At 36.0% G+C, this 26,147-nt stretch overlaps 1 protein-coding gene across 2 annotated transcripts in view; it reads left to right on the top strand.

Annotated features, from left to right (window-relative positions):
• The window catches only part of SNX4 (sorting nexin 4), a 62,289-nt gene that overhangs the window by 8,309 nt on the left and 27,833 nt on the right, over positions 1-26,147 (top strand). For both annotated transcript variants that reach the window (XM_065876321.1, XM_065876320.1), the window contains exons 2-7: positions 5,371-5,492; positions 10,587-10,722; positions 10,800-10,949; positions 11,414-11,461; positions 18,396-18,451; positions 21,741-21,813. In XM_065876321.1, coding sequence (XP_065732393.1) covers positions 5,371-5,492; positions 10,587-10,722; positions 10,800-10,949; positions 11,414-11,461; positions 18,396-18,451; positions 21,741-21,813 — 585 coding nt within the window. The remainder of the gene's footprint in view (positions 1-5,370; positions 5,493-10,586; positions 10,723-10,799; positions 10,950-11,413; positions 11,462-18,395; positions 18,452-21,740; positions 21,814-26,147) is intronic.

Genomic DNA, 26,147 nt, shown 5'->3' on the forward strand with positions numbered 1-26,147 from the left:
ATTTATTGTTTGTAGATTTTTTGATGATGGCCATTCTGACCAGTGTGAGGTGATACCTCATTGTAGTTTTGATTTTGCATTTCTCCAGTGGTTAGTGATGTTGAGCATCCTTTCATGTGTTTGTTGGCAATCTGTATATCTTCTTTGGAGAAATATCTGTTTAGGTCTTCTGCCCATTTTTGGATTGGGTTGTGGTTTTTTTTGGATATTGAGCTGCATGAGCTGCTTGTAAATTTTGGAGATTAATCCTTTGTCAGTTGCTTTGTTTGCAAATATTTTCTCCCATTCTGCGGGTTGTCTTTTTGTCTTGTTTATGGTTTCCTTTGCTGTGCAAAAGCTTTTAAGTTTCATTAGGTCCCATTTGTTTATTTTTGTTTTTATTTCCATTTCTCTAGGAGGTGGGTCAAAAAGTATCTTGCTGTGATTTATGTCAGAGTGTTCTGCCTATGTTTTCCTCTAAGAGTTTTATAGTGTCTGGCCTTATATTTAGGTCTTTAATCCATTTGAAGTTTATTTTTGTGTATGGTGTTAGGGAGTGTTCTAATTTCATTCTTTTACATGTAGCTGTCCAGTTTTCCCAGCACCACTTACTGAAGAGGCTGTCTTTTCTCCATTGTATATTCTTGCCTCCTTTATGAAAAATAAAGTGACCATATGTGCGTGGGTTTATCTCTGGGCTTTCTATCTTGTTCCATTGATTTACATTTCTGTTCTTCTGCCAGTACCATACTGTCTTGATTACTGTAGCTTTGTAGTATAGTCTGAAGTCTGGGAGCCTGATTCCTCCAGCTCTGTTTTTCTTTCTCAAGATTGCTTTGGCTCTTCGGGGTCTTTTGTGTTTCCATACAGATTGTGAAATTTTTTGATTCTAGTTCTGTGAAAAATGCCATTGGTAGTTTGATAGGGATTGCATTGAATCTGTAGATTGCTTTGGGTAGTATAGTCATTTTCACAATATTGATTCTTCCAATCCAAGACGCATGGTATATCTCTCCATCTGTTTGTATCATCTTTAATTTCTTTCATCAGTGTCTTATAGTTTTCTGCATACAGGTCTTTTGTCTCCTTAGGTAGTTTTATTCCTACGTATTTTATTCTTTTTGTTGCAGTGATAAATGGGAGTGTTCCTTAATTTCTCTTTCAGATTTTTCATCATTAGTGTATAGGAATGCAAGAGATTTCTGTGCATTAATTTTGTATCCTGCTACTTTACCAAATTCATTGATTAGCTCTAGTAGTTTTCTGGTAGCATCTTTAGGATTCTCTATGTATGGTATCCTGTCATCTGCAAACAGTGACAGTTTTACTTCTTCTTTTCCGATTTGGATTCCTTTTATTTCTTTTTCTTCTCTGATTGCTGTGGCTAAAACTTCCAGAACTTTGTTGAATAATAGTGGTGAGAGTGGGCAACCTTGTCTTTTTCCTGGTCTTAGAGGAAATGCTTTAAGTTTTTCACCATTGAGAACTATGTTTGCTGTGGGTTTGTCATATATGGCCTTTATTTTGTTGAGGGAGGTTCCCTCTCTGCCTACATTCTGGAGGATTTTTATCATAAGTGGGTATTGAATTTTGTTGAAAGCTTTTTCTGCATCTATTGGAATGGTCTAGGATTTTTTTCTGTATGCTGAAGATATTTAATTTTCTAAATCATTATACGTGGACCACATGCCTTTCAGTTTGGAGCTGTAGAAAAAATTTTTTCAATCCAGAAAGGATTTTTTTTGGTTTCCTTTTTAGTTATACAGATTATTATCTCTGTTCTGTTTCTTCTGATTTCTTCTTCAAGAACTTCTATTATTTAAGCATTGGTTCTTAGTTTTCCTTTTTTTAAAATCATCTTTCATCATTTTCACTTTTTGTGGGTCTTTTTTTCATTACCATTTTGGGAGAGCTTACCATCTTACTGTTTTGATTTTTTTGCCGTGTCAGTTTTACAGCCTAGAATTCTATTTTATTTTTTGCTATTTATTTTTCTTTCTTTGCATTCTTATTCTTCTGAGTTAGCTCCATGCTCATCTCCATCTGCCTGTTTTTTGTTTTTTGGACTGTTTTAATTTTATCTTTTCCCCATAATTTGTAGTATAACAATGAATGTGATATATTTTCTTTCTTGTGTGATTTAAATAAGATTAACTAAATGAGTGCTATAGATACACCAACTCTTTTCATCTACAGTCCTGAAAGTTGTTATATTAAGGTTGTCATTTGTCTTCATTTTGTCTTTAATCCTAAAGGACGCCGCAGATGAACATTAGCTACTAGATGGTGAGAATTCCTCAGGCAAGCAGTGAACCACTGAACTCAGGCACCTTTTCCCAGTTATCTTCCCATTCCTAAGGACTGTCATTGTATTGATAGATACTCAGTAAATATTCAGTTATTGAATTAATAATTTCTTATTGTTCCTTTTATCACTGTTATCTGTTTTATGCTTGCTTGTACTGTTTCACTGTTTGCAACATTTTTAAAACTTAAAGTAGATTATATTCATTTTTACTCACTGAATTGAAAATAAAGAATTTCATCAGCCTTTTAAATATGTCCATCTTCTATATTTATTTGGTCTTAAGTTAGGTAAAAAGTAGTGATTCACATATCAAGCATCTACATTTGGGATGTTATTCCTTTGAATGTAAGTGTAGGATGTGAGTGTAGCATCACTCTTTAGTGATGTTCTTTAATGAGAAGTCCACTTTTAATACATCTAAAATGTCATGTCTCACTAGCACACATTATAAATCAACTATACTTCAATTAAAAAAAATAATATATTATGTCTCTCTTTAAAACACAGTCCCGGTCCCATCTTCCAGTTACCAAGTTTATCCATTTCTCAATATTTTGAATGTGTCCTTTTAACAATTATGGTATTAGTTGTGTTATTCTTGGCATTGTTTGTACTTTAGTATGACAGGATAAGCAATTTTATATCATCTCCCAAACTGTGCTGGTATTTTTATATGCCAGTCTTTAGTTTTTATGATAGTTGATTTTATTCTTTTATTTTTTCCTTCTGTGTAATTGGATGGCATAATGGGGTAAATTTATGACTCACATGCATTATATTTTTGGCTGGGAAATAACTTGCTTTATCAGTTATGTGCTTCCAGAGTTCAGAGAATTTTTCACTGGAGTACGTGATGGTAAAACAGTGCTTGGCTGTGGGCCCAAATTTTTTATATGTATAATCTCAACCAGTGAGGGCTTCATAACCCTGACGTTGAGTGGTTTGTGCTTATGTAATTTTTTGAGCTTTCTTTTAATTGAATGATTTTCTCCTGTCTTATTTTCTCTTTTAGTACATAAACATAAAACTTATATTTTATAAAAGTGTCTTGTTTGACAGCAGAGTGGTTTTTGTTTTCATTTTTGTTCTGTTTTGGGTTGGCTCTTCTCTGTCCTAATTTTAGCATTTTTACCTCCTCCATTTTTCTTTAACATTTTTGGCGGTACATCCTAAGTGTGTCATCTTTATTCATCACTGATTTAATTTTGTGTACTGTCACATAGCTTATTTTCTCTTCATAGTACACAGGTTTAATTTTCTGTATAGAGTATCATCATGGGTTTTACTGCATGCATCTTTTTCTTTAAACTTTTGGTGTATCCATCTTTTTACTTATATCTCTTCTTCACAGACTAACCCCAGTTATAATATAGTACAGAGTTTTTAATTAAAACCAACTGAACTTTAAAAGTGAGCAAGGGAGAAAAAACCAAAGCATAGCAGTTATCGCATGGTCTCACTGTGTCTTTCTTGTTTAATTTGGAGTTACTTTGGATACATTCAAGACCCTTCTTCAGTGGCACACTTCCTACAGAAAGAGCCTGTGAACCACCTGTGATGTCTTTGTCATTTTCTTTGGTGCTTTGATACAGACCTTGGGATGATCTAGCAGAAAAGAAAGAAGTCTCCTGTTGATAAAACCTGCTGCCTCAGATAAACAAGGTCCTACTGTATATAGCACAGGGAACTATATTCATTATTCTCTAATAAACCATAGTGGAAAAGAGTATGAAAAAGAATATATATATAACTGAATCACTTTGCTGTACACCAGAAACTAAAACAAGTTTGTGAATCAACTATACTTCAATAAAAAAATGAATAAATAAATAAAAGCAATATTTAAAAAAAAAATAGGAAAACCTGCTTTCTCACAGTGGAGCCTGTTAATCACTGCCAAGAAGTTTAGGCAGGGACTTCCCTGGTGGTGCAGTGGTTAAGAATCTACCTGCCAATGCAGGGGACACGGGTTTGAGCCCTGGTCCAGGAAGCTCCCACATGCCATGAAGCAACTAAGCCTGTGCACCCCAACTACTGAGCCTGTGCTCTAGAGTCTGTGAGCCACAACTACTGAGCCTGTATGCCACAACTGCTGAAGCCCGCGCACCTAGAGCCCATGATCCGCAACAAAGAGAAGCCACCTCAGTGAGAAGTCCGGGCACTGCAACAAAGAGTAGCGCCTGCTCGCTGCAACTAGAGAAAGCCTGCACGCAGCAATGAAGACCCAATACAGCCAAAAATAAATATAAAAAAAAAAGTTTAGGCAAATTTATGGTTAAATATGTGACGACTCCTGCTTTTTTTTTTTAACCTGCCTGCTAAAAATCTCACATTTTGCCATATATGTAGTATTTTATATTTGAGATAGAGATTTGACTTTGGTAAAATAAAAAGATTAGATATCAGGAACTTCCCTCGTGGTCCAGTGGTAAAGAGTCTGCCTTCCAGTACAGGGGACGCAGGGCAGCTAAGCCTGTGCGCCACAACTGCTGAGCTTGCGCACCTCAACTTAGCCTGCATGCTGCAAACTACAGAGCCCACGTGCTCTGGAGCCCACGCGACAACGAGAGAGCAAAACTAGAGAGAAGCCTGTGCACCTCAAGGAAGGGCCCGCACGCCACAATGAGCACCTCAACAAAAGATCCCACGTGGCTCAATGAAGACCCGACGCAGCCAAATAAATAAATATTAAAAACAGATTAAATATCAGTATTGAGCATCATTTGTCTTTGTATATAGTATTTTTAGATTTTTTTCATGTGTATTTCTGTATACGTTTATTCTTGGTTACTGTGTGAAATGTCTACATTTTATCTTAATTTTTTTTCTTATAATCTTGCCTACATTTTAATAATTAATATGGCACTTGTTAAAATAGCTTCTGGAAAAGTTTAATGTGCTACAGTATGCTGATAAAAAGGCATGGCATTTGCTGATATCATTTAGCAACCCCTAGCAACTTAAGAGAGGTAAAAAAGTAGCCCGAAATATGTACTAATAATGGATTTTATTAAAATAGCTAGGGTGTTTTCAATATAATTTTAAAGGTTTTTTGTTGTTGTTCTTCCATTATTTTTATTCAGATGATGGAAAATAATTTTTGGTTGAAGAAGATAGAAATTAGTGTTTCAGAAGCAGAAAAGCGAACTGGGAGGAATGCCATGAACATGCAAGAAACATATACTGCTTACCTCATTGAAACAAGGTGAGTGATGAGAATTAGGCCTAGGTTTAGATAGAAAAAGTTTTGGTAGCTATTGATGCAAATTCTGTTGTATAATGGAATTGTTTACAGGTCATTGTCTTTTTAGGGATTTTTGCTGTTTTACTTTTTAACAGGTTAACAGGTGTGTCTTTTACTCTGGTACTCTTAGTAGCTAAGTTCTAATGTACTTGTTTTGGAGGGAGAGGGAAGGTTATTGGAATACTTTTGGGATCTGGAATGTTACTTGACACATGCTTTAGTGGAGTTCTTGTTGTTAGATACAACCCTTTTGTGATTTGGGGAAAAGATACCAGGTTCTCAGAGATATATGAAGTATTAAGCGGACTTAAGTAAGTGGAGATGGTTAACAAAGAAGTCTAGGAGGAGAGAATACAGTCTAAGTCAGTTTAGGAGAGTTGGGAGTTACAGAGAAATTAAAATCCCCCCTTTGTCCCTGCCAGCTGTGCAGCATGCACGAGGACCTTAGTTCCCTGACCAGGGATGGAACCCATGACCCCTGCAGTGGAAGCATGGAGTCCTAACCACTGGACTCCCAAGGAATTCCCCATTTTTAATCTTTTTTTTTTTTTTTTGGCGAGAAATTAAAGTCAGTTAAAAATTGATTGAGACTGGAGCTTTAGACCTTGGGGTAAAATTGAAAAGATAAAATAAATCATGGTGTAATCGAAAAAAAAAAGGAAGAAGATAAAGTAGCTCATGGTGTAATCACAACTCACCAGAAAAGTCTTACCTCATAAGGAAGAAGTTAAAGGAATTAGATTGTTTTGTCTAGAGCAAAGCAAGGGAAGACTCAATTTATTTTGCCAATTATAAACAGTTTATGTAAAGACTATACTGACAAGGTCTTTTCTCTCTGTGGACTGAGCAGAAATACTTTCAATTAAAGCAAGTAGAGGGGGGTCTTGCCTGGTGGTGCAGTGGTTAAGAATCCACCTGCCGGTGCAGGAGACATGGGTTCGAGCCCTGGTTCAGGAAGATCCCACACGCCGCAGAGAGGCTGGACCCATGTGCCATAACTACTGAGCCTGTGCTCTAGAGCCTGCGAGCCACAACTACTGAGCCTGTGTGCCACAACTCCCGAAGCCCGCATGCCTGGAGCCCATGCTCCACAACAAAGAGAAGCCACCACAACGAGAAGCCTGCGCACCGCGATGAAGAGTAGCCCCCGCTCGCCTCAACTAAAGAAAGCCTGTGTGCAGCAATGAAGACCCAACACAGCCAAAAATAAATAAATAAATCAATCTATTTGAATAAATAAATAAAACAAGTAGAGGGACTTCCCTGGCAGTCCAGTGGTTAAGACTCCCTGCTTCTGGTGCAGGGGGTGTGGGTTTGAACCCTGGTCAGGGAACTAAGATCCTTTATGCTGTGTGGCACAGCAGAAAAAAATAAATAAAATAAATAAATAAAACAAGTAGATATGAGAGAACTTTCTGATAACTTCTAAAATAAAACAATAGAACTACCAGACCTAGTTGATAAAGTGTTACAACCATGTTTTAATATGAATACATTAAAAGGTTTTTTTAGTCATTTTCATTGGCTTTACCACACCGTCACCAAACTAGCCTTAGGGCTGAACCCTGTGCCATTTTCAGGGTTTTCTCCAGGTCTGTGGTTCTACCCAAAATGAAAGTTAAAATCATGGTGAAGGTTATTTAGTTTACAAATAATTCTGGTAATCCTTTCTTTAACTATAGTCTTCCTTCTTACACACACACATACATACACACACAACAAGCAAAGAAAACAAAACAAGAAAAGAAAAAAAGAATCTTCCAAAAAGAAGAGAAAATTTGTGTATGATAGGAATTTGGGGAAAAGAGCTAAGGTGGGTCTTTTAAAAAATAGATTGTTTTGGGGCATGCATATATACATGTATGTATCAGAGAGATTTTTTAAGGTAATTAAAAAAAATTATGGTCCCATGAGAGGTTTTTTTTTTAAGTTAAATTAGCTACTTTAAAAAATCATACTTTAGGGGACTGCCCTGGTGGTCTAGTGGCTAACACTCTGAGCTCCCAATGCAGGGGGCCCAGGTTTGATCCCTGGTCAGAGACCTAGATCCCACAGTCATGCTGCAACTAAGAGTTTGCATGCCACAACTAAAGATTCTGCATGCCACAACTAAAGAGCCTGCATGCCGCAACTAAGGCCCAGTGCAGCCTAAATAAATAAATAAATAAATCATACTTTAGAAATTCATGGCTCTAACTTTCTAAGTAAATTCTTTTTTTTTTCTAAGTAAATTCTTAAATTTAAAACTGTAAAGGATATTTTTATTTTATTCTATTTTATTTATTTATTTGGTTGCCCCAGGTCTCTTAGTTGCGGCAGGCAGGCTCCTTAGTTGCGGGAAGCAGGCTCCTTAGTTGCGGGAAGCAGGCTCCTTAGTTGCGGCTCGTGGGCTTCTTAGTTGTGGCTCGCTGAAAAAGGACATTTTTAGTATGTGCCTATTTCTTCACCCAATTGAACAATGAAATTAGCTGTTGACTAGTTTTACTGCTGGAAGAGACTTGATTTGAATAATCTGGAATGACTTATAGTTTACTCTTGACTGAAATGAATAGAGTATTATAATTTGAAACTTGGAGTTAGAAGTGACCATACACGAGTAATATAGCTAGACTCTGGATAAATATTTAAGTGGATCATCAGTAAATGTGTGGTGCACAAAAGGATTATTGAGTTGACTTTCACAATTGTATTTCATTTATTTTAAAACAGTGATTCTCAAACTTTAAAATGTATAGGAATCACTTGGAAATTTTGTTAAGCTGCAGAGTTTTGGGTGGGGTCCAGGAATTGACACATTTTAAGCAAAATTCCAGGTGTTTTTGAAGCAGATGGACCATAGTTTTATCAAGTATAAAGGCTTTACATTTTAAGATAGTTAAATTTATCTGTCTTTTTTCTTTTATGATTTGTGTTTTCCCTCTCTTAAATTCTTGCCTACCCCACATCATGTACATATCCACTTTGAGAAACACTGCTTTTAGATAGATTATTTTGAAAGTACTGTACCCCTAAGGCTAACTTTCCTTCAACAACCACAGAACCCTGGAATTTATTAATTTAATCATGTAGGATTCTTGCTGTAATTCAGTATTATTCAGATAGTCTTGGACAATATGAGTATTATTGAGCCTTGATATTGACTAAAAGTTGAACTTTAACATATAGCTTATCTACCTACTCTTTGGACACAAGTAGAAAGTCCATTTAGCAATTGCCTATAGTGTTACAGTTTAATAGGCTAAGAATGAATAAGGCTAAAGTCATTGATTTTAATTTCTCCAGAGGTGTTTATGCTTTCCTGTTCATAGAGTATGAACCCTTTTAAAATAAAGTATACTGTACATAGTAATAGGTAAGAATTCCTCATTGTCTTGGGAGGCTATATGATGTCTTCACTTAATTCCTCTAATTTGTAAAACAGGGCTGATGATCCTATCTACTTTATTGTGAGGGTTAAATTAAATGTTGCATGTAAAACCAATTATGTGCTATTAAGTATTTGTTAAATGATTGGATAAATGGGGTAGTTTTGTGGTCCAAAGAAAGTCTTCCCTATGCTTTTAGGTGTTTCCAGTTGTTAGACCCTGCCTTTTGTGGCCTTTAAAACAAAACAAAAAACAAAATCAACTTGTAAAAGATCTTCTAACAACCTTTAGGTATACTGCTTATAGGCTATATTTATTTGCTTATTAGCAAGATGTGGGTTCTGTTGGTCATGATTTTAAATAATTTGAAACTTGATATTAACCTAAGATATTTTTTCAGCTGAAGTTGAAAATCGGAATTAGAATAGTATTAGTCATAGCTAATGGTTAGGTCAACTCTTTAAAATGAATTATGATTTAATAATCCTATATCTTTGCCATGGGAACCATTTGTACATTTTGAATTTCATATTATGCTTCCTTTTCTGTTTCCTTTCTATTATGTTTCCTTTTCTAATATATAATGCAATGAATAAATTTAGTGGCAAACAATATAAAAATTATTTTTTAAGTATAATAAATAATAAATTATTTTATTTATTTATTATTAAAATGCTTGTGTTGAGCATGACACAGTATATATATCTTCTCAAGACTTTACTTTATTCTAAGACTGATTTAGCCTCTGTGCCTTTATGCCATAACGTACAGATGCACACTTTGGTTATGTTTCTTGGAGGGCCTATAAGTTATTTTCAAGCAAACAATTAGAAAATGGGAAGGTTCTGATAATGTTTAGAAGACTAATGTTTTCTAACAGTGATTATGCTAGCAGAAATTGTAAATAGTCAAAATAATTTCAAATATTCTTTATATGATTTTACCCAGCTTTCCCCCAACTTGAACTTTTATATGGATGAGACATGGCATTGCCTGCAGCTCTTTATATTAAAGATAAGACTAGAATTGAATTTTTACATCCCTTCTCCCCACTGTTTCAGAGTTAATTGACATTTTGCTTTTGTGGGTTTTTTCAGGTACTTGGATGCATCTGATTCGTTTATAATGTTGAATCGAGGGTTTTTTTGGTGTCACATCGTCTTTGGCATGAATATTATTCCCTCATTGTGGCAGGAGTTGTTCTCTCATTGTGGCAGTGAAAAATACTTTTTCTTTAATGAAACACTGGCTAAGCCAGACTTTACTATATTGGAAAGCCAGCTGTTATACATTAACCAAATTATTTTATATTGAGGCTTTTAGAATGTTCCTAATATGACTATTTCTCTTGAGTTCAAATAGGTTTTCTATAACAGAAGAAAGTGGTTAGGAGTGAAAGCTTGGGAATCAGATGGATCTGAGTGCTCTACCCACAGATCTTTGTGATTGTAGGAAGAGCATATACTGTGCAGCTGCTTCCTCATCTGTGAAATGGGGACAGTAATCCCTGCTTCACCAGGTTTGTTGTAGGGATTAAATAATACATGAAAAATTCTCTACTCAGTGTCTGGTTCATTCAGTAAATGGAGCTATCAGTTTTAAAGGAATGGAGTTATCAGTTTTAAAGGAGGTCGTGTGCATGCATTTGTATTTTTAAAAAGCACTAGAAATCTTATTCTGTCTTTTTCAGGTCAGTTGAACATATTGATGGTCAGAGTGTCCTAACAGACTCACTATGGAGGCGGTATAGTGAATTTGAGTTGTTGAGAAACTACCTTTTAGTTTACTATCCGCATATTGTTGTGCCACCTTTACCAGAAAAAAGGGTAAGAAGTGAAATGGCAGTATAGTTCAGAAGTATTTAGCATTGAGACTATTCTTCATGGTTGTTTTGTTTATCTAGGCAGAATTTGTTTGGCATAAACTCTCTGCTGACAACATGGACCCGGATTTTGTGGAAAGACGTCGAATTGGTTTAGAAAACTTCCTCTTGAGAGTTGCTTCACATCCCATCCTTTGTAGAGACAAAATCTTCTATTTGTTTTTAACACAGGTATTTTTCTTTTATTTAGTCTTCTAAAAAAATTCATTTGACTTGGGATCTTTTAAATTTTAAATCGTGGAGTGCTTATTCTTAAGGATCCTTTTGGAGCAGCTTTGTTAATTTATATGCATTTCGTGGTTTGTTCTGTTTTGAATTTCCAAAGTAAATTACATCATTCTTTTGGCTAACATTTTTATACTTAAAGATACTAAAGATGGTACTTTTGGGTATCACTTAAATGGTATCAGAATTAGCCTTTAGTTTTTTGAAGCCCAGGTCTATAAAATCTTGAGTCCATCTTTGGTAATCTTTTGGAATCTGGATTGTATGTTTAATTTTGCAGTGAAAGGAATTCTTTTTTAACCTTTCTCTTCCATCTCCCCTGAAAGAAGAACAGAACGATAGATATTTAATTTGGAATATTCCTTACGGGCTATTTTGCAATGATATCTAAAATTAACTTTAATTTTTAGGAAGGTAACTGGAAGGAGACTGTGAATGAAACCGGATTTCAGCTGAAGGTAAGGATAATCGCATGAAATAATTTGTTACATTCCTTTACAGTTCCTAGCACAGTGCCATGCACTTAATGGGTACTTGCTGTTTATTGAATGAGCGAATATTGGAAATTGGCCTTGCATCTAATATCATTGGTAAAGTTTTTAAAGAAACAATGCAGTGTATTTTTGATTGGTGTAATATTTGTTAATAGTGAGACTATAATGGGCATATTTATGAGTTTAGTTCTATTGGGAAAGAAGATTTTGAAGCAGTAATTTAGGTACAGGCTATAGATTTTTCCCACAGTTTAGTCATATTATACATTGTATATTTTTTTCTTCCCTCTGTCCTTATCACTGCCACTATCGGTGCCCCCAAAATTGGTCACTCTATTAAATAGGAAAGACACTTCTGAAGAATTGATCTTGGGTTTTCCAGTCTTAGCAGACTAGAAGATGAACCATCAGTCATGCTTCTTCTGTCTACTGGGACATGGCCAGTTTTGAGTGGGCATAGGATTCATTTTGTATTAGCATCTGTTAGTAATACAGGCCTAATTAGATTTTGACCGCTTTTCATATTCGGTCATTAGAATTAGTGTCTGGGAATGGAACTGTTATCTAAAAATTAAAGAGCATGTTGGTCATAAGATGGCCACCCTAACTCCAGTCTGCTCTCCCTCTTGTTCCCAAAAGTAATTTAACACTGGTGCTTGCAGATTTTTTAAAGTTTTCATCTCTTGTGTAAACTGAATAGGTAAGAAGAAAAAGTAATATAAATTGATATAATATATAAATTGATCAACAATTCACATGATAATGCAGTAACAAAATTCAGTAGGTCTAGGCGACAAGAACAAAATGTCTTTACAGTAATTTTAAGAACACCCCCTAGAGATTTATGCATTGGTATATAGGTATTTTAATTTTAACATAAAAAGACAAGAGAAAATTTTTTGTCTGCACAGAAAATATAATCAAGTATCTAATTCTGTCATAAACCAATTTTAACTTATAAATATATTGTTGGCAGATAACATGAGAAAATTAGTATTTTCTTGGCTATAATTCATTATGGTGCTCAGAGAGAATGCTGGAATTTTGGTTTAGAGATGGTTTGAAATAACTCTAAACTTTAAAAAATTATTTATATTTTGATAGAATTTTCTGAGAACTAGTCCAAGATTTCTTAGGAGCCAGTAATAAAGAAAAGAGCAAACTAAAATATATATTTTTTAGTGATATCTCTTTATATAAAAAGAAAATTTTAAAAATTTTCATCGTTGATTTAGTCATTAGTTTAGCAACTAGTTATCAGTTGTTTGTCCTTAACTCAGTTTTTGGCCATAACTTGGGTGGCCTTGAGAAAACTCCTAAATTTCTCCATCCATATAGACTATGCTCTTTACGGAGTGCTTTGAATCTTGTGTGTAGGTGCTATTTAAGTGTTTAGATACAATGTTTTGTATTTGGGTAGCCTTACGGTGAAATCTTAGTTTCACTTTCATAAAATCTTTGAAAGGTAATACTCTGTACACAATAATTTGAAAAGTCAGAATTTAAATGAAATGGACCAGACATAAAATGTATGGGGAGAATTTGGAGACCCATGCAAGGAATTGGGACTTATTTTTAAAGAAGCAGGGTTTTTTAAAAAAATATTTATTTATTTATTTGGTTGTGCTGGGTCTTAGTTGCGGCACATGGGCTCCTTAATTGTGGCCCATGGGCTCCTTAGTTGTGTCTCACGGGCTTCTCAGTTGCGGCTCGTCGGCCCCTTAGTTGTGTCATGTGAACTCTTAGTTGTGGCATGCATGTGGGATCTAGTTCCCTGACCAGGGAATAAACCTGTGCCCCCTGCATTGGGAGCATTGAGTCTTAACCACTGTGCCACCAGGGAAGTGAAATGGGACCTTTTAGGACTACACATACACACACGTACGTGCATGCATACATACAAACGTATGTGAGGTTGTCCGAGAGATAGAGAGAGAAAGACACACAATTCACTTATCTGGAGGTCATGTATTTGGCAGTTACAACTAACCCAATCACAGTTGAAAGGTGGTATTTAGAACTGACTTCTGAGATGTTCAAATGGATGTAACATAGCTTACTATAGTACTTACAGATATACTTTGGTCCTTTCAGATAGTACCCACTTAATTTTTTTTTTTTTTTTTTTCCGTACACGGGCCTCTCACTGCTGTGGCCTCTCCCACTGCGGAGCACAGGCTCCGGACGCACAGGATCAGCGGCCATGGCTCACGGGCCCAGCTGCTCCACTGCATGCGGGATCCTCCCAGACCGGGGCACGAACCCGTGTCCCCTGCATCGGCAGGCAGACTCTCAACTGCTGCGCCACCAGGGAAGCCCCCCACTTAATTTTATTATAGTTATTCAAATAAACTTGGCTATCTGTTTTCTAGGCTACAGCATATTAGAAGAAAATTTAAGAGGTCTAAAAGTGAATACTGCTGGAGACAGGCACACTGTTACAATAGTGAAATTGACAGCTGAGCCTGCTAGTAAAGGATAACAGTGATCTGAGAGTCAGACACTGCAGTATGGAGGCCTCTGGCATGGGGCCAAATCCCCACACACCTATGTAACCCCTAGGGCTTCATTGTGTCACAGGTGGATTCAGTATTAGTTGTTTATAGTGGTTACCTTGAGGCTTCAAGAAAAGGTTGAATTGCTGGCTGAGTACTCATAATTCAGCGTTTCTTTCTTCTTTTTTTTAGCGTGGAACTAGTTTTTTGAAAAAAAAAATTTAATTCAGTGTTTCTTAAAATGTGGTCAGTTGGCTTCATGAGTCTCAATTTGCTGGGATTGTTTGTTCAAAATACTGAATCCTAGAGTTCATTCCAGACATATTGATTCCCACGAGCCTAAAACTTAAGAACCATTGCTGTAAGATGACAGATAAGAATATTTTTAGGGAAGATAATTTTAGAAGATTATCAAAATTGGTAAAAAAAAGAAAAAAAAGAAAAAAAAAGTTAGAACCTAAAGCAGTATCTTATCTGAATATCATTAACATTAAATGTTTACTATGTGCTTAAGCACTGTACTCTAATACATGGTCGTGTTTTTTTGCTGACAGTTGCCTCAGTACCTTTGAGGTTAGTTTAATATTATTCCAGTTTTTTAGATGAGGAACTCGAGAAAGTGACTTAATGGCGGTATAATGTTGATTGTTGTCAATTATTGTTTCAATTTGATCGCTGTCTACTTGAACTGGTCTACCTGACCGTGGAGCACTGTCCAGCAAGAAATCTCCAGCACACAACTTCACAAACCACTTTTGACATGTTCGATTAGTCACAGCACCTTCTCCATACACTGCACAAAACTTTCTGTGCGTTTCAGTTGCGTTTTTACCTTTCTTGAAATAATAAAGCATAATATGCTGAAAATGCTTTTTTCTTCCATCTTCAGTATTAAAATTGCTACACAAAAATTCACCAATTTTGTTGTCTTTTTTTAAATGCTTGCTGATATGACAGCTGTCACATACAGTCTAACAAAATTGTTTCGAATGAAGTTAAAGACAGCTAAGTGCTACTAGAGCCATCTTATGGAAAAGACCAAACAAAACTTTTGGCCCACCCAATACTTTATTATTTATTTATTTTAAAAAATCATATGGTATTTGTCTGTTTTCAGTTCCCTCTTTTTAAAAAAATTAATTAATTTTATTTTTGGCTGCGTTGGGTCTTTGTTGCTGTGCGCAGGCTTTCTCTAATTGCGGCAAGCAGGGGCTACTCTTTGTTGCAGTGTGAGGGCTTCTCATTGTGGTGGCTTCTCTTTGTTGCACAGAATGGGCTCTAGGCATGCAGGCTTCAGCAGTTGTGGCTCGCGGGCTCAGTAGTTGTTGCTCGTCAGGCTCTAGAGCACAGGCTCAGTAGTTGTGGCACACAGGCTTAGTTGCTCTGTGGCATGTGGGATCTTCCCGGACCAGGGCTCGAACCCATGTCTCCTGCATTGGCAGGCGGATTCTTAATCACTGTGTCACCAGGGAAGTCCTCCACCCAATACTTTAGTTTAAAGTAATATCATTTTAACTCAGTTCTCTCAGTAAGTTACTTACATGAAAGTAAGTGTCATCCATATGCCCAAACCTTAAATGATTTTAGGCTGACTCAGAAGAATCCAGAACCCTGTCTGTTGCTTGGAGCAAGGACTGCCAGAGAGATCTGGGCCTTTAGGATCTCTGCTAATCCTGGAGATTCCAAATGCTGGGTGCCTACAGACTGTCAGGTACCCTTCTAGGTGCTGTGGATACAACAGCGAATACGCTGGAAACATTCATTATCCCCATGTTCTTATGGAGTTTGTATTGTAAGTAGTTGGAGACTTTAAGTTAACATTTATTTAAGATACTTTGAAAGTCATAGGTGATATAAAGTGAAACAATCATTACTGTGAGAGATTATGACAGCAGGGATTTTTTTCTAGGGGTTATTTTGAGATAGGTGACAAAATTTATTGTTCAAATGGGGACACTTTTGAGAATAAAAAGGGGGTCTGCTAATAATTAGATTAGGGACAACAGGTGTAAGCCAGGACTGTCCTGGGAAAACTGCATCACATGGTTGAAGAGAGAACATTTGAGCTGAGACCTGAATAGTGAGGAACCTGCAGTGGAGTCAACCTAGCGGGTAAAGGAAGAATGTTAGAGAGAGGGCAAGCTGGTAATGGTTTACTAGACAAGGTTTGGGGGAAGAACCTGAAAATAAAATAAAGGAAAGACAAGGTCTAGGACAAGGAAAGTAAAGTATGTAATAGTAATTGGAAATGGAAGGAGAGGTGGGGATTAAAGAACATGGGAAAGGAAGTTAAGTTGGGGCTGTAGAATAGTCGGGGTTATTTTATTTTTTTCGGGGTTATTTTTTCATTCAGCCAATACTTATCGCATATTTTTCTTGTGCCAGGCATTGGGAGGCATTGGGGATACAGGAATGAACAAAGAAGATTAAAGTATTGCCGTGGCAGCCATTGTGCAACTCTAGGAGCCCCATTCACATTGTGCTTTTCTTGTGGCTCTTACATTCTAGTGGACAGCTAGGAAACAAGAAAACAACTCAGCGGATTTCAGATAGTGCTGTATTAAAGGAGATAAAGTAGGGTGGTATGAAACAATTATATAAGGGCTTCTTTAGATATTTAGTGGGGAACCTGATAAGATGGATGAATGGTAACCGTCAGATTTGGAACAGCCTAGGTAGGTGTTTAGAGATCTAGCTTTGGGGAGAAGTTTCTGATTTGATGACATTTTAAGCAATTTCTCTTATTATGGAATCTTGTGAAATGATGAGCAGGTTGAGTGGGGTGTTATGATGGACTGACCTGACAGAATGCTTGGTAAGCAAAGGTTAGGATGGTGATGGTTTACATTTTATATGCCTTCTATAGTGGTAAGATGGTAATATTAAAAGTAAAAAATAAATTAATTGGTAGTATTAAGTATGAGATTCAGAAAAAGATACACATGAAAATTTTCTTTTCTACTGATGGTTTTTATGTAATTTCATCCTTATTTAAAGAATCTCATTTGCATGTGACTATAAAGTCATTAACACGTTGATGTTTAGTGATTTGAATTCACTTAAAGAACATAAGGGAGTAATATTATATGCCTTAAATTCATAGTTGCTTTAATTGTAAGGACTTTCACATGCATTAGCTCCTTTGCCCTTGAGATGTAAGAAAGGTCAAGAATTGATAAAATACCCATTTTAGAAATAAGAGAATCCCCTGAATTCAATGATAAATTAAGCTTTAGATATTCTTGATAGCTCTTTGAATTGCTTTTGGTCTGAAGGTTTAGGAGGCTGGGTTTATGGAGTGGTGTATTTGTTGCATTTGTTTTTATTTCTTCAGCCATGTAATCTGGGGAGCCCTAGTAGTTTTGCTTTTGTTTGTTTATTATTTTGGGAGTATTTGTAATTAGGGCTTATAAGTTGGAATAATATAAAATATTCAAGCTGATTGGGATTTTCAAAACCAAACCACATCATGAAATTGATTACTGATTGAGCTACCTTCTATGAACTGTATCATTTTTGTGCCTTGGTCAGAAAAAAAATATATATATATTTATTTATTTATAATTTTTTTATTTTAATGAGAACATATGATAAGAGGAGAGGATTTGGCTATATTAAGTATAAATTTATACAGTGAAATTATTATTTCATGTTGATCCTTCTGTCTCTCCTTTGAAATAAGTTAGGGTAGAAATAAGTAAAGGTAGTTAAATAGTTGTGTTGAAATATCTAGAAATAAGTAAAGGTAGTTAAAAAGTTGTAACATTTCCTGCCAGCTAGAAAGGAATTAATTTGATGTCATCTAGCTTGTTTTTTTTTGGCCGCACCTCAAGCATGTGGGATCTTAGTTCCCTGACCAGGGATCAAACCTGTACCACCAGGGAAGTCCTCATCTAGCTAGTTTTAATTTAGTACAGGCATTTCCATATTTCTTTATTTTCTAAAATACTGATTATGAAAATGAGAAAAACCAATGTACATTTGGTTTACATTCCACCTGAGAACGAATCTCAGTAATGCACAGGCTTCAAAGCAGTAGTTTTATTTAGTTTATATGTATAGATCATTGTTTTTCTTGATTTAGAGAAAAAGTAAACTACTTTTTTCACATGACCTATTTTGTTATAATATTGCAGAGCTATATGGTTGCTAGTGTACTGGTGTTTACAGTTGTTTTACTTTGGTATTACTGAATGCCATGTGTTCAGTTTAATTTATAAATATTTTTGTAGTGTTTTAAAAAATAACTACTAAACTGTTTTTTGGGGTATGTTTAATGTGTTTGACACAAATGATACGAAGAAAACTGTACTTGAGCATCTTAATTCTAAAGGGAAAATAAAACTGTTTGGATTTAAACCCTGAAATGTAATTGTATTAAGTGAATAAATTATTTTTTCCAGGCAGACTCCAGGTTAAAAGCGCTTAATGCAACATTCAGAGTGAAAAACCCAGACAAGTAAGGTTTTGTTTTAATAACAGTTACAATGTTGTTTTGAATGGTGCCTATCAATCTATTTAATTTTTCATTTCTGAATGTATGCACTTTATTTGCTAAATATTTTAAATAGTAATTCACGTTAGTGAAATCCTTTTACAGTCTAAAACTGATTTTGAAATTTGGTAATTTAATTGGGATTAAGGTTGTAAGTAACTGAAGTTTTAGAAAATTAAACCACTGCTTTTTCCTAGAAGGATTTATTGAGTGTTGCTTAAGGTATCAGAAAAATGAGAAAAATAATTTAAATTTCATATAAAATAGTTTTTCTTATTAGACTTTGCTTGTCAGATATGTACAAAACTCAAGATAATATATTATTTATTTTAATAATAAACTATCTACTTTGAATAGCAAAAAAACTTGATAGTTGCATACTAGTATAATAATTTCGTGGAGATGTATTTATATGACAGTTACCTGACTTCATCAGTGTCACTTTGGTGTTTGTGAGAGCATTTCTATATTAAAGAAAACTGGTGTATTCAGAAATAACTTTCCTTAGGGTGGGATCTAAGTATTTAAGATTTGGTTTTGTTCATTCTCTGAATTTGGTGGATAATTCAGGCTCTTCATTATATGGACCTTTACCTGAAGCTTGCTTCGGCTATAACTTTCTAGGTAGAAATGTGCTTAGGTAGATGAGGCTTTTCCATATTTGGTGACTAAGTTTATGAGGTCTGTTAGAATTTCTCTAGTCAGGCCTTCAGCGTTAACTTCTACAGAGTGTAAATTCTTAGCAGACAAAGGCCAAGTTTGCATAGTCTGATAGCCTATTGTGCTGGACTTTATAAACCATAACACATTAACATTGTGCCTCTGGTTTTTAGTATACATTTTGAATATAAAATACAAATAAATACTTTAAAGTTTGGTAATTAAGAAATTGTGATGGTAACCATTGAGGTTTTTATTTTATTTTTTTAATAGACTTTATTTCTTAGAGTAGTTTTAGGTTCCTAGCAAAATTAAGTGGAAAGTACAGAGCTCCCAGGTACCCTCTGCCGCTACACTTACACAGCTACCCCTAGAGATACAGAGCCACCCCCATTATCCCTTACCAAGGTGGTACATTTGTTATGATTGATGAACCTACATTGACTCATTGTTACCCTCTCGAAGTCCATAGTTTACATTAGGGTTTACTCTTGGTGTTACATGTTATATGGGTTTTGACTAATGTATAATGACATGTACGTGTCATTACAGTATCATAAAAAGTATTTTCACTGCCCTAAAAATCCTCTTTGCTCTGCCTATTTATCCTTCCCTCCCCATAGCCCTGGCAACCACTGATCTTTTTACTGTTCCCATAGTTTTGCCTTTTCCAGAATGTTGTATCATACAATACGGGGCATTCTCAGAAAGGCTTTTGCTTTGTAATATGCATTTAAGGTTCCACTGCGGTTTTTATAAGGGCTATAATGACATCCATGGTATATGAGATGTTCTCTAGGTTAAGAACTAAATTATGTCACCCTCCAAAAAAGCTTTGGAAAACCTAAGCATCAAAGTTTATGACATTGGTGAATGTACATTCATTAGAGGAGCATGTAGATGAGACAGTTTTTAAATTAATATTTAATATTATTGTTTTGTCAGTTGAATGTTTTTTAATTTAATGAAAAATATTTTGTCAACTGAATGTTTGTCTTCCCTTTTCTGACCTACCAGCTTTTCTAGATTGCTAAATTTTGTTTAATATTCTACATTATATATAGAATTTTAAATGTGATATGACCAATAACATAAACAAGGCAGTTTTTTGCTCCTAAGTTCTTGTTCAAGTATATAATTAATGTATAATTAGTAATAGAATTTGTTTGCCTTAAGTTTTAGATAAGAGAATTATCTATATCAGTCATTGTTGTAACAGATTTTTAATATACAGAATCCCTGTTCTAGGTCTGTCTGGCCCAATAGATTAATTATTATTCATACCATTACTGAAATAGTTTATATCACTAAAATGCTTTAATTCCATTCTTTCTTAAAATGTAGAAAACCAGAAAGATTGTTTCAGAGGTTTCAAATGATACCTCTTCATGCATGTTTATTTTTACTCAAACTAGACTGTTAAAAGCAGTGAGGAGGAGGACCTTGAGTCTCTACTTTTTGTGGCAATACTTGGCTAATATTTAGGAGGTAGACTGAGTGAGTGGTAGAATGTATGGGATGAAAGAGAGGAGAAGGAAATACAGGTGGCACCTAGGTTTCATTGTTTAAACTGCTAGGGAATAGAGGAGAGAGATTTGATGGGATAGGGGAAGATAAGTTGAGCTTTGGATATGTAAACAGGTACAAATGTCTGCTAGTTAGTTGGCTTCATAGATATGGCTTTTAGGAGAGATTTGGGCTGGAGTTATATATTTGGAGTTCAGCAGCATGTAGATCATAATTGTGAAGCTTTGTGAATAAGTCACACAGATTGTGTAGATTGAAAGATTGGTTGTAAAATGGTTGAGGACCTAGGGCTGAATCCTAAAGAAGCCAGTGCTTGAAGGGCATTTTCCAAAGTGTAATCTGAGGATTGCCAGCATCTGAATCCTGTGAATGCGTTTGTTATAAATTCAGATTCCTGAATTTATTCCTGTGTACAGTTGTGGTGGTTACTCATGCCCTCTTTTACTGAGAGGCCCTCAGTAGTGCTCTTAGCAAACACTTCAGGAGTCCTTTGCACACTAAAGTTGGCGGTATAAGAGATGAGTGAAGGGAGTGAGTCCTGCAAAGGAGACTTTAGGAATGACCAGAGAATAAAAGGAAAATCATGAGAAATTAACACTGATGTCAGGGAAACAAATTTTTGAGGAGGGTGAGGTCAGGTGTTACATTGCTGGAAGAACGGTGGTAATAGAAGTTTCAGGTCTTATGGAGAACGGCAGACATCAGATTATAGAAACAAAGATTACTGAGCAGCATGAAGATTGTTAGAGACAATGAGTTTATGGTTGCACCATAAGATTTTCTTAGCACCATAAATTTTTTCCTGTTTTTTTGTTTTCAAACTAACAAATATTATCTCTATCTCAGTTCCACAGTGTAAATTATGAAGTCTTTTCTTGGCTTTAAAAATATCTAGAGAAAATATGGTTATTTTGTTTTAGAACTTTCTGAGTTTGCATCGGTGTGTAAATGTTTAAGGCTAGCAAATAGTTAAATAGAATCAGTTTTATTATTCTCAGGAACTGCTATTTTGTCTTTCAGTTTTTGACTTTTCATGAGAAAAATGATGTTTTGTTTCCTGTTTCAGGAGATTTACAGAACTAAAACACTACAGTGATGAACTACAGTCTGTCATCTCACATCTTCTTCGAGTCAGAGCTGTAAGTGGTCCCCAAGAACTTTTTGACAGACATTAAAAAGGAAGTGCTTGGGCAAAAAAAAAAAAAAGGAAGTGCTTGGGCTTCCCTGGTGGCACAGTGGTTGAGAGTCCGCCTACCGATGCAGGGGACACGGGTTCGTGCCCCAGTCTGGGAAGATCCCACATGCCGCAGAGCGGCTGGACCCGTGAGCCATGGCCGCTGGGCCTGCGCGTCCGGAGCCTGTGCTCCGCGGCGGGAGATGCCACAGTGGTGAGAGGCCCACGTACCACAAAAAAAAAAAAAAAAAAAAAAAAAGGAAGTGCTTCTCATTTAATCGTTATGTTTTTAAGTAATGGAAGATATTTATGATGAATAACTGATTTTTATATTCACATTTGGTGTGTTCATCACCTAAATTGCATTTTTTAAAAAAATGTGAAATGTTTTCTGGCATAAATAACTTGAATTTTAGCCTATAGTTTTCTCTGTAGTCTGTATATGGTTGTTTTGACATCTTATCGAAGGGCCTACCATTTCACTGTTGGAATATAGTTAAGTGTGGGATTTTAGATCTACATATAATATCTTATTCTTTCAAGGTTTTTGTTTTTTTCTTTTTTGTGGTACATGGGCCTCTCACTGTTGTGGCCTCTCCCGTTGCGGAGCACAGGCTCCGGACTCTCAGGCTCAGCGGCCTGTCATTTTCTGTCATCACTGTTGTCTTTATAGCAACACTGACATTGTATTCTGTACTCATTTGTTAATTATATCCTCTACTAGTGTATGTGAGCTCCCAGGAGCAGGAGTTTGTTTTCTCACTGTCAAATCCCTAGAATAATGCCTGACTCAGAGTAGGCACCCACTACATATTCACTGAATGGATGAATAAATGGATGTATGTGCTGACAGTTTTATGTTTAAAAAATCTTAAAAAACAGTAACATAAATTACTTCTTGAATTTAATTATAACCAGCCAGGGAGAACTGGTTAGTAATGTATATTTGACAAGAAATATGACCTTTAAAGAAAAATGACCTTGTCATCAGAGAGCTTACAATACACAAGTAAGAGAATTCTGGGTATTGATATATTTACCCTAAACTTTATGAAAACAGGCTTCAGAAACTTAATTGACATAAAAGACAGCTTGAGCTCTTCAAAGGAAAGGCAGCACTTGTTCTGTGAGTGAAATTGAAATTCTGACTGTATAAATGAGATAAATGCCAATGGAAAATACAGAATAGCTAAAATCTTGATTGTTCTAAAATTAGGAGAAAGGCTGTTTAGTCATAGACAGTGACATAACAGTTAAAAATGGAAGGTTATAGCCCAACACTGACAGAAGCCTGCGAACAACACAGAAATCACCACAGTGAGGGCTTTTTTGTAGCATTCAGAGTGTCAGGAGAAGAAGGCTTAGACACTGTTTGATACAGATGATGAATTGTTAACAGATGAAGAGGAAATAGAATTATTTGGCTATCTTTTCTGACAAGGAGAATTCTTTTGAAAGTAGAAAAGGCAAAAAATAAATGACTAAAGGTTAAAGAGTTAATATTTAAGACGTCAAAACAGAAAAACCAGAAAGGGCAGGTGGCCATAGACTGAGAGGAGCTGGATTTAGAACCTGTCTCTGGCATTTACCAGGTCCTTCAGGCAAATCCACTAACCTTTCAGAGTTTGTTTTCTTTGCTGGAAAATGGGAATATCTGCCTGGCACATAGTAGGTACTACATAAATATTTGTTATATGAATGAGTGTGTTATTCATAGAGTTGTGAGACTCAGATGAGATAATCTATGTTTTGTAAACTAAGACAAAAGGAAAATAATGCTAATCTAATATTTATTTACTGTTGTATATCAGCCAAACATATTGTGTTATTCTTAACTAATTCCGATAGTAGCCCTTTGAAGGTAGGTGCTGTAACTGTCCCCATTTTATAGATTAGGAAGCAGAGGCAAATGAATTAAGTAACTTGCCTCATATTATACTATAAATAGATATGATGAAGCCAGAATTTAAACCTTTGTCTGACTCCAGAACCCATGCTCTTAACCACCTACAAATAGTATATTGACAGAGAACGTGAATTCAGGTAGATTGAGGGAGAAGAGAATTGATTTTCATTGAGCCACCTTGCTTATTGCCAGGTACCTTACAAATGTCATCTTCTTTAATCCTCAGTCATATGATGAGGTTCATTTCCACGTTTCCAAGAGAATGATATAATACTAAGGTTAAGAGTAGTTTAATAAATTCTCAAAAGTCAAACCCTAAAGTAAGAAGGAGCTGGATTTTTTTTTTTTTAATATTTATTTATTCATTTTGGCCGCACTGGGTCTTAGTTGCAGCACTGGATCTTTGTTGCGGCACGTGGAATCTTTTGTTGTGGCATGCCGGCTCTTTGTTGTGGCTCATGGGCTTCTTTCTATGTGTGGTCCCTTGGCATGTGGGATCTTAGTTCCCTGACCTGGGATTGAACCCACGTCCCCTGCATTGGAAGGCATATTCTTAACCACTGGACCACCAGGGAAGTCCCAGGGGCTGGAATTTGAATTCACATTTGTCTTACTCCAAATCCCTTACTTCCTACAACCATATTTGCTGCCTCTCTAGGGGAAATCAAATTTAAAAGGGAGGGAGGAATGTTTAACTTTGCTAATACTCTAAAAATGTAAATTGAAATTATTGAGGCACTATTTAACATTTAATTTGTAGTCATATATAAAGATGGTAATATCTAGTGTTTGTGAAATATTTGGTGACAGTGGCATTGTGTAAAGTATTACATACAGTTCCTTTGGGAAAGATTTTGGCAGTAGTATCAGGAGTCCTAAATCTCAATCATTGCCTCCTTAGGAGATAATTCAAAAGAAAAGCTATGTGTCCAGATTTTTCAAATAAGATTATCTAATAGACTGTCATAAGACTTTGTGTCCTTTTTAACATTTAACATTTAATCCCCTACTGCTTCAGTGAGGATAGAGAAGACAGTCTTACCATAGTTGCAAGTGATTCAGAACTGGGGAGGATGATAAGATGAGTCTGTCAAATTTCTTCTGTTGTCATATTATTTGCTAGGTGTCAGTCCTCCCCTGTCAGTTGTCAGATGATCACTTTTCAAAAAGAAAGGCGTGTCAACAGAATTGAAATTGAGTGGCAGTGTAGACTAAATCATTGTGTGTAGCCCCCTTTACCTGGCACCATGATTCTTGCTTACCAATGACCACTGAATTAATCTGGTTTCAGGTTTTAATAATTCATGATTTATTTACCTGCCATTTTTGTCTTTACTTTTCTCTAGAAATGATATTTTTGGGTCTATAGTTTGTAATTTTTCCTCACTTCATCTTTTCTCTCACTGCCTGATGATCTAGATACTAATCATCTCATGTTTTGGTTGGCTAGAACAATTTGTTTCCATGAGTAGTTCATGCCAGAAACATTGCTGGTCCAGTAACAACTGCTGAGTGGCTCTTTGTTGCCTCATTCACCAATAGAGTAGTTCCTTGTGTGGTTGCTCACCTTTCTGGAGTCTGAGAACTCTTGCCTCTTTTTGTCATGTTCTATGGACCAAAGTATTTTCCAGAGCTCTAATTATCATGGTAAAAGTTCCTTTTGTATCAGCTGCCAGGAGTGATAAAATTTAAAGAAAAAAAAACCACTTAAATACCGGGGATTCAGAAACTTTCTTTGAACAATTATTTTGTGTATGCATTTTGTATTTAAGTTGTTCTAGTTTTTATTCTTATGTGGTTATTTAACAAGTTCTTTCCCTCTCTTCTATACTTAATATCGTAGGTAGATGATAAAATGCTCAGCTGTCAGGAGGACGTTTGATCTTTAAAAGTATGAGGATCTAGGGATTTCCCTGGCGGTCCAGTGGTTAAGACTCCGCATTTCCACTGCAGGGGGCGGGGTTCGATCCCTGTTTGGGGAACTAAGATCCTGCATGCCATGCAGCGCGGCCAAAAGAAAAAGGTACGGGGCTTCCCTGGTGGCGCAGTGGTTGAGAGTCCGCCTGCCGATGCAGGGGACACGGGTTCGTGCCCCGGTCCGGGAAGACCCCACATGCCACGGAGTGGCTGGGCCCGTGAGCCATGGCCGCTGAGCCTGCGCGTCCAGAGCCTGTGCTCTGCAATGGGAGTGGTCACAACAGTGAGAGGCCCGCATACCGCAAAAAAAAAAAAAAAAAAAGTACGAGGATCTGCAAAAGTTAGTACTCTAGAGTGACATTTTCTGTTTTATATTCTTTGGAATGCCATTCCTGTAACATGTTCCCTACTGCAAACCAACTCTCTCTCAATAGTCCTGATTCGTATATAGTGTTAAAGTTCAAAAAAGTCCTGCA

The sequence above is a fragment of the Phocoena phocoena genome, chromosome 4 (assembly GCF_963924675.1).
Source record: "Phocoena phocoena chromosome 4, mPhoPho1.1, whole genome shotgun sequence".
Classification (NCBI taxonomy): Eukaryota; Metazoa; Chordata; class Mammalia; order Artiodactyla; family Phocoenidae; genus Phocoena; species Phocoena phocoena.